Raw genomic sequence first — 9,249 nt, forward strand, 5'->3', positions numbered from 1 at the left:
GGAATGTAAAATGAATAAACATCGTAACATTATATAAAATGGAATCATGTCCAACAGTTTGACTTGGTAAAGGAAAGTGTTACATTGGCAATTTGTGGCTCGCAGCTGCCTCGATGCTGTCAGACTAGCACAAAATCCACATCGATATTTCAAAAAGGCAATTTAAATGATTATAATAGTTAACAACACGGTGTTTACAAGCAGATAAATAAACTCTGACCTAAATCCTACGTCAAAGTATGTTACACCAAATTATAGATATTCCCCATATTGTTGCCCTTCATTGTTGGAATATAATCTTGGTTTAGGTGAGGCATCACTGAGGTGGGTATAATCACCAATCTCGTTCAACAAGATCTTCACTCCTGTACATTATCTATGTGAGTCTAAGGTGATTTATATCCACAAACCACTTGTTTTATGTGTGTGTTGTTTTCTCTTTTCCTCCCACAGCACAAACATATGCAGGTTTGATAAAATAATACTCTAACATGCCTGTTTGCTGTTTTGGTTGAGGAGTGGGATCGCGTTTGTGTTTTGCAATCTGTCCAATCTGCCTCTTTCCTAGTGCATGCTGGGATAAACTCCAGCTTCCCATGGGATGAGTGGAATGAAAAAAGAAGGATGATCAGCAGCACTCTCTGCTGGCCACTGGAATCATATATATATATATATATATATATATATATATATATATATATATATATATATATATATATATATATATATATACACACACACACACACACACACACACACACACACACACACACACACACACACACACACACACACACTGTGTATGAAGGCTTCGGGTGATTCTAATGAAAGATGATATTGTATTTCCAAGCTTCAGTTCTATAAAAATTTGGCCATAATCCCCCAAAGATCTGATTTGCTTAAGTAAGCCACTAACATGCTGACAACAAGTTACACTTCAGCACGTCTTTTATATTCATGTGTCTGTCTCTCTGTCAATTTCTTATTCTATCCATTTGCAGTGTACAAAATCCCACAATGTTTCCCTAAATGTTACACAACAACATAAACCGCAGCAGCCTCACTGTCGCCGTTGCCATCACTCCTATTTAAATAACACACAAACAGCGATATTGTTTGTGCCATTAAGTTCCAGGGAAGAATTTATTTGCATGGGCGTCAGTATTTTTGTAATCAGCTAGTGTCGTGCCTTTTGTGACGCAAAGACCAATAGGATAGGCAAAACAGAGCAGCTTCTCTTTCAACTATGTGAGGAGACAACACCACCACGGGTCACAAAAAAACAGTTCAGCTTTATATTTTAGCTCTATAATGATATTTAATATATGTTTAAAGTGTACATGTCGTTATCTTGTATGCCTAAGTCTGATCTGTAGTGATGCGGCGTTACATTCAACTGTTTAATGACACTTTGAGGTTTTTCCAACAGATAATGTTTATGAAAGGGATATTTCTAAATATTTTGCTTAGTCATCTACTCATAGGTAAGTAGCCACTTGTGAATTTGACAGTTCATATTCAATAGATGCCTGTTTAGCTGGTTTTTAATCTTCTTTTTTTTTTTAAACTTTATTTAAGCTGGTGCTGGCTCTAGCTGTGTTCCTGTCCAGTGTCTGAGATGTAACAGCATAGAAGAAACTCAGGCAGGTAAGTAAAAGAACCATAAACCTCTCACTCGATCTGTAGGCTACATTTGGAAATGTTATGTAGCAGCTAATGTACCTGAACATTGTGTGCCAATAATTAAGGTGAGGTGAAATGTAAAGGAAAAATGTTCTTTATGCTATTCTTTCACTTTAGCTCCTTGTGTACTCTGCTCAAACACTTCAGCAGAGTGCATCGATGGTGAGTGACGTCTCTCTTTTCATTTGTTTACTTGAAGATGAATCCAATAAATTTTACATGGTGCAAAAGTATAGTTATTGGCAGTGGAATGGCGGAAGCATAACAAGGTTACTCAAACATGACAAACATAGGAGACTTGAAAATTAATGTAAATGATACATTTGATTGATCTTTACAACTACAGTAGTGTATTGCTGAGGGTTTTACTGAATATAATAATTTAAGTTAATATGTTTTTAGAAAAAATGCTTAACTATTTTCATTTCCATGTTGACTATTTCCTTTAGTACCTCCAGATATGACATCAAACTGCACTAAAGGTAACCTGTAACAATATCCTCATCTGTGGCAGTGCACCTAAACACATCAAATAAAACTGACCTAAAACTATCGCTGTTGCTCCCCTCCACATTAATATTTTCCCCCTCCCATTAGACTTTCAGGTTTCTATCAACAGCACTGGATCCAACATAAAAGAGGGTAGTGACATTACTCTGACATGCGTCCATAACTATCCCTACTTGAATCTGACGTTTGAGTGGAAGAGGAACAAGGAGGACATCCTGGATGGTGGAAGTGAAAACAAGCTGTATCTTGAACGTGTGCTGTCACATCAAGAAGGCCAGTACATGTGCATCGTGAACAGCTTGTGTGGCAGTTCCGAGTCTCTGCCACACACTGTCACTGTAGCGAGTAAGTAAACGCTGCGTAGTCTGACGGACACATCTCCCTGCTGATTTCACAGGGCTGCAGATTGCATGTGCCTCTTGGTGTACATAACCAGACTGAAAATAGTGCATAGTATGATTTTGGAATTGAAAATGAAAGCGCTCGACCATTTAATGTTGAGAGTAAAATGCACAACTTAATGACCCTTAATAGGATGTGTCTTTCCGTGTCTCTGCCCTTGTTTCTGTCCTCATCCAGACGAAAGTGTGGTGATCCTGGTTGTCTGTGGGGTTTCTGCGTTGGTCCTGGTCGTGGTTTTGGGGCTGGCTATGAAGTACAAGCTGAAAAGAGACAGCGGTAAAGACTTTAGTTCAGGTTGTTTGTGGTATCATATACCACATAGACAGAGAATATGGTCTTGAATGCAAATCATGGTTAAAAATAGATACAGTGTAAGGTATATGTAAAAATATTATATTTAAAATACGTAAAGCTTCAACATTTTTGGAAAATCTTCTTATTTGGCTTCATTGCATGAGAAGATTGATAAAACTTGTATATCTATCTGTCTGTAAAAAATAAGGTTTCAGCTTGCAGCTGGTTAGCTTAGCTTAGCACAAAGACTGGAAACGGATGGCATCAGCTAGCCTGTCTCTGTCCAAAATTATAATCCATCTAACAGAACCTCTAAAGTTCACTGATTAGCATGTGATGTCTGGTTTGTTTAATCTGCACAAAAACTAAAGGGTGAAAATGGCAAAGTTACAGGGGATTTTGTCTCTCACTAATACTTTGCTGGGAGCAGTTGCCTGGCAACTGGCAGAGACTCCAGGACTACTCCTAGTCAAAATCTTTCCATATTCACTGTTTTGTGTACTTCATTTACTGTCCGCATTTCATTTGTCTACACATGTCAGTGTGTAGACAACAAGTGTTCTTTTTAAGGGTTTTAGATGGACTTTGTTACCTTCAGACAGAGCCAAGCAATGTTTCCTCTGGTGTCCCAATGTTAAGATCAGCTAACACTGACTGACTCCAGCAACATATTTCCATATAGAGCTGAGGGCGGTGTTGATCTTCTCATCTAACGCTTTACTCAAATGCAAAAAGACATTATACGACACTTCAATTTTTGCATCCTGCTAATCTTAGAATTATAGCTTTGACTTATCTCTCTATGTACATTATAAAGTCTGAGACCTCCCCTTTTTTCTCTCTGCAGTTAAACACAGAGAGAGGAGGCAGCAGAGGGCAATGGAGTCGCGTGGCGGTCCAGCTTCATTAACAACAAGAGAGTCCTGTAACAGCATTAGCTTAAACATTAATGAATAAGGATTTAGTGATACTGTTTCATAATAATGTTCTGTTGATGTATTTGATGTAGACATTAAACATCCTTGAGCAAGTGTGTGTGGAAAATTGATGTTTTACGCTTATGCGTCGAGTCATTTCCAGGCTATGGACGATTTGATCAGAAAGGCTTTTCAGTTGAGGAAAAGAGTCTTGAAATGTTTTAATCCAGACACAGCACATGCGTGCTCAAACTAATCCGCATGAACGCGCTACTCACAGGAACCAACACTACAGATGACCCAAAGAGAGCAGCTTCATAGCGGCTGGCATCTAATGGATGTATGGGATGATCATGCTATCCACTCCTCTCCAAGAGAGGGATGGATTTGATAGTTGATTTATGAACACAGAAATAATACATTCCCATGGTCCAACAACATGATCTAATCCTTTTAAGTGTACGTGTTAGTTTCTGGTGTCTCCTATCCTCATGCCTCTCTAAGGGCTTTTTTTTATGTGGTAACAGCATGTTTGTCCTCAGCCATATGGCAAAAGGGTCGAACTTTTTATCTCTTTTTCTACTATAATATTTGTGTGTATGTGTGTGTGTGTGTGTGTGTGTGTGTGTGTGTGTGTGTGTGAGTGTGTCAGGAAGGACCGTTTATTCAGTTTCCTCCTATAGCAGGTGGCGAAGGGATAATCCAGGTAAAGCCACTGCAAAGTGGAGGTGGAGGGATGGGCAGAGGAAGGGGGGGATGGGGTGGCCTTTGCATGGATGACTAGTGCTAATTCTGGCCTCCTAATCCCAGTCCCATACACCCTCCCCCTCTCTCAGTGAAGAGCAATTGACGCCCAGGTAGACATTACTATCACATACACACATAGCACTTAACCCACTCAAGTTTACAGCGTGTAAAGAGGGAAAAGACAGGCTACTGGAACCTTTTCTGGATAGATAACCTGGGTGACCTGGATAGCTAACACACCAGCGTGAGTTTCACTGGAGAATGTAGCTGCAGCCCTCCAGCCAAGCCACAGGAAACGTCACCATGGGAGAAGCTCAAAAGGTAAGTGACCTGATCTGGAGGAACAGGATTTATAACTCCAATTCAGTGTTTGTTTGACACTGGGAACTATTTACAGGTTCTCGAATGTGCAATAGAAAAACTATTTTACTTGATAAGCAGCTGTTATGATGCAGCTATGGTGTGGTGGTTGGATTGTCTAAATTGTGTGGCTTGTTATATGCTGCTATAATGATTATACATCTAAAGTAACCTCCAATGCGCTTTGATGTACACATATACGCATATATCTGTCGCCTTGATCAAAATATTTAAAGCTCCAACGTATGGCTCTTTTGTCAGTGACAGCCTGCGATTACACAACCTTACTTCAGACTAATCACATTAAATAGTGTCCCATTACATGAATGGATCCCTAATCAACCCTAGAATGGGGGTGGGAGCTACACAGTAGAAAGAGGAGGATGTCTGGTGGGTGGAGCCAGAAGGCATACGTGTGGTAAAAAGCGTTTGTAAGAGGAGCTTTGACCTCAAATCCCAAAGAGATCAGTGTGATCTGTTTGCAGATGTAAAGTATGTCTAAAACCTGTGTTTCTGTTTACCTCAGGATATTGTGTCGGCTGTTCTAAGAAACATCTTGTCACATAAAATCTTCTGCTTTTCATGCTTTTGTATTCGAAACTAAAACGATATGAAATTTAAATATCCAACGACTAATGTCAAGTCGACCCTACGAATACAAAACAATTTGTTGATAGTCTGCCCTCTCCTTCTACACCTCCACCCTCCTCCCTTCATGTAGGGCTTACTCTCTGTCATTGAGAAGCTGAAAGGCTCCACAGAGCAGGAGGTCAGGATAGTGCTGCTGGGGTTGGACAATGCCGGCAAGACCACACTGCTGAAGAGCCTCGCCTCTGAAGATGTGAACACCATCACACCAACACAGGTGAGAGGAAATTATATGTTAAAACTCTCACACACACTCACACACACACACACACACACACACACACACACACACACACACACACACACATACACACACACACAGAAAGAGAGACAGACACACACATCATGACCTTAAATTAAGTCACTTCCTATAATGGCATAATAAATCAAGAAGCACCACTGACTGATACACTTGCAGAGGATGTTTTTTTGTGCCCTTCATTTTAATTAAATTATCTCACCATGAACAGCTGAGCCCCTTTATAACATCATTACCTGATGCCCATCATGAAGTGTGTTTCAGATAAACAGGGTCCGTCTGCCAGAAAAATAGCCTCAATGTTTCGTTAGGTTACCACTCTTCAAAGATCAATGGGTCTGCTCTCACTGACTCCAAAAACAGGAATGCAATGATGGTCTTCACTTTTATCAATGAAGCTTTTGAAAAGATATTTCCTTTTTTGGTGGCACTTTAACCCAGCATTATAAAAAAGCAGGGGGATTGTATCTAATCTTGTGAGACCAGCTGGATCAGCGCACGCTGTCGCTCAAGGTAATGGGATTCAGATGGCCATTACTTTTCTGACTGTAAAATGAAATGAGTGATGACACGATTTCCCCAGCCCTGATTTCAGGAAGTCCATCCTGTTAAATAATTCTATAAATAACCTTTCAGCAGGCAGTGATCTTCCTGATTTGTGTCCTCTCAACACATTTTCTTCGAACACCCGAACATTATAGTGAGCTTTTCTTTCATCACCTTCTTGTGATGTGATTATCTTACCTCTAATATGATGATCTAATTGCCCTGCATTACTCTCACAAGACATAAAGCAGATGTACTGCCAGGTCCCGGGCCAATGTGACGGCTCATCAGCCACTAGGCAGCGAGGATGCTGTCCAGCATGACAAGTCACCACAAAGCTAAACCAGACTTGACACATACACATAACACATACACACACACACGCCACCTTGATCCTTCCAGTCTTATCCTCAGATTTGCTCCTCAGCGAGCCCTCGGGATAAAGTTGTTATACAAGCTCGCCGACTGAAACAGAGGAGGTGCCTTATGAAAAACAGCCTCGGATTAACACAGTGACCACTTCCTTATAAAAGCTTAGAGCACATGATACGCAACAACCAAACAGTAATTCACTTAATACACATATGCTCTCGTGCACTGCCACTCTGTAAATTGCTTCATAACCATTTGCCGGACTTCCCAGGTGCTGCGAACTAGACATGTGTTCAATCAAAGGCAGTGATGTGCAGTGTAATGACTCCAGCTTTGTGTTTCACTTCAGGGCTTCAACATAAAGAGTGTTGCCTCTCATGGCATGAAACTCAATGTTTGGGACATTGGAGGACAGAGGAAGATCAGGCCCTTCTGGAAAAAGTATCTGGAAAACACAGACATGCTGGTGAGTGAATCAACTTAATTCAAATAAATGTGTTTTTTTTTCCTGCATAGGAGACATTTACTTCTGTATTTAGATCCTCATTAATGTTCACAAAGTTGTTACGAGTCATCCTGAAGTCCACACAGGTTCTCACTGAAAATAAACCACAAAACGTATGAAGCAAAGATTCACAGCGTTCAAGTTTAACATGTATGTCCAAATCTGCACTCTAAATGTATCTTGACAGAAGGACTTATTCAACAAAATCTAATGCTGTGGACCATTTTCAAAAGGTGTAAAAAGAAGTGTAACTACGTTATAACTGACTTTTTTAGCTATATATTAAAAGAAGCCAAAGAGAGAAAACTTTTCATTGCAGTATTTTGCTGTGTTTACTTGTCAGTTAATTTTATCCCCTTGCATTATTTTCTTTCAGATTTATGTTATTGACAGTGCAGACAAGAAGCGCTTTGAGGAGACGGGACTGGTGAGCTCGATGTCATTTCTACATCAACACATACATTCTGGTAGCACAACTACCTGAAGCTCATTACACTGACGTACTATTTGAAAAGATTTATCGTGTTTTTTAAAAACAAGTCAGTTTCATGTGCACGTGTGTGCAGGAGCTGTCCGAGCTGATTGAGGAGGAGAATCTAAAGGGCGTTCCAGTGCTCATCTTTGCCAATAAGCAGGATCTGGCCACATCGTCACCGGCCAGTGAGATCGCTGAGGGACTCAACCTGCATACATACCGGGACCGTGAGTGGCAGATCCAGGCCTGCTCCGCTGTGTCCGGGGAGGGAGTTCAGGTCAGGCTTAGTCCCTGTCTTAATCAATTTACTGGATACTTTATTTCTATCAACAACCTCTTTGACCTGCTTCATTTGGTGGTTGACTTTCTATCTTCAAACGTATTTTTATTTTCTCCGACAGGATGGCATGAACTGGATTTGCAACAACATTGTGAACAAGAAGAAGAAGTGAACCAGACAACACTGACCAAAGTCAAACAGAGAATTGGAATGAAATATAAGGAAAAAAGAAAATATGTCACTTAATTTATAAACAACACACCTCACCTATAGATCCTGCTGCCCTCACAGATTTGAATCGTAAATTTGTTTTGAAAAAATGTATGAATATTTTGCAATTTCAAGAACATTTCTTAGGCACTTATCAATCAAAATGAATGTGTTTGTCCCCTTATCCCCAGGATTCTTGTCTGATGAATCTGTGTGCTTTCTTAAACACCAAGAAAAACAAGTGTGTGTAGCCATGTAGCCATGTTGGGGTTTGTCAGTAACATATAGACACCAGTGCAGTGTGAGTGTAAAGTATGTGTTTTGAGGTTTTTAACAATAAAATAAATAGTCATTTCTGCTATTTTGCTTTCTTGTTTTCGAATCGTATGTTGCCATCAGTAATCATATTTTTCTCGAATACATCCCAAATTGTCAAATTACTTCTTTTTTTTTTTTATCTCTCGGCGAACGACAGAAAGCATGTGAACGTGACTGTAAATGTCGACCCTTTTAGAAGTGAAAACAATTACACGCTGATCCACTCCTGCACGGCTGTCAACTTGCTTTATTTCTACACCACAATGACGAGCACTTACCCTTGTACAGAGAGAGAGAGAGGAGAGTTCACAAGCATGCAGACGCATGGCACAACAAGATATCAAATCTTCAAGGCACAGCAGAGCAAACAGAGCAAGAAATTACACGCAGCGAGGCTGACTAATGTAGTTCAGAGAGACTTTCTCAAAATGTTTGTTTTATATGTTAATTAAGGGATGATTACGTTGCATTCTGTCTCTGTTGCAGCAATGTGAGTGTCTTCTGGGTCCCTTGTTACAGAGGTAGTTGGTGATTTGACACTAATGTCCAGCTGTAAGCTGTTGTTCTGCCAGCAAGAGAAACAAATGGTCTCCTTTTCGGAAGCAGTATTGAGGTACAAACCTTCTTCACCTTCTGTTCTGAAATCTGCAATAATGATTGTGCAGATCATAGATTTCAGAAGACTGCTTCAGTCTTTACCCACACGGGTCACCTCCTCTGGGA

General features: G+C 40.2%; 1 protein-coding gene across 1 annotated transcript; it reads left to right on the forward strand.

Annotated features, from left to right (window-relative positions):
• Positions 1-4,761: 4,761 nt before the first annotated feature.
• On the forward strand, positions 4,762-8,513 carry arl3l1 (ADP ribosylation factor like GTPase 3, like 1). Its single transcript, XM_068587140.1, has 6 exons — positions 4,762-4,874; positions 5,635-5,778; positions 7,088-7,204; positions 7,620-7,670; positions 7,810-7,995; positions 8,120-8,513. Exons 1-6 carry the CDS (start codon positions 4,857-4,859, stop codon positions 8,168-8,170), a joined length of 567 nt encoding a protein of 188 aa, XP_068443241.1. The 5' UTR covers positions 4,762-4,856; the 3' UTR covers positions 8,171-8,513.
• The last annotated feature ends 736 nt before the right edge of the window (positions 8,514-9,249 follow it).

The sequence above is a fragment of the Clinocottus analis genome, unplaced genomic scaffold (genome assembly GCF_023055335.1).
Source record: "Clinocottus analis isolate CAN_PGR_092001 unplaced genomic scaffold, fCliAna1.0.p SCAF_10, whole genome shotgun sequence".
In the NCBI taxonomy this organism is placed as follows: Eukaryota; Metazoa; Chordata; class Actinopteri; order Perciformes; family Cottidae; genus Clinocottus; species Clinocottus analis.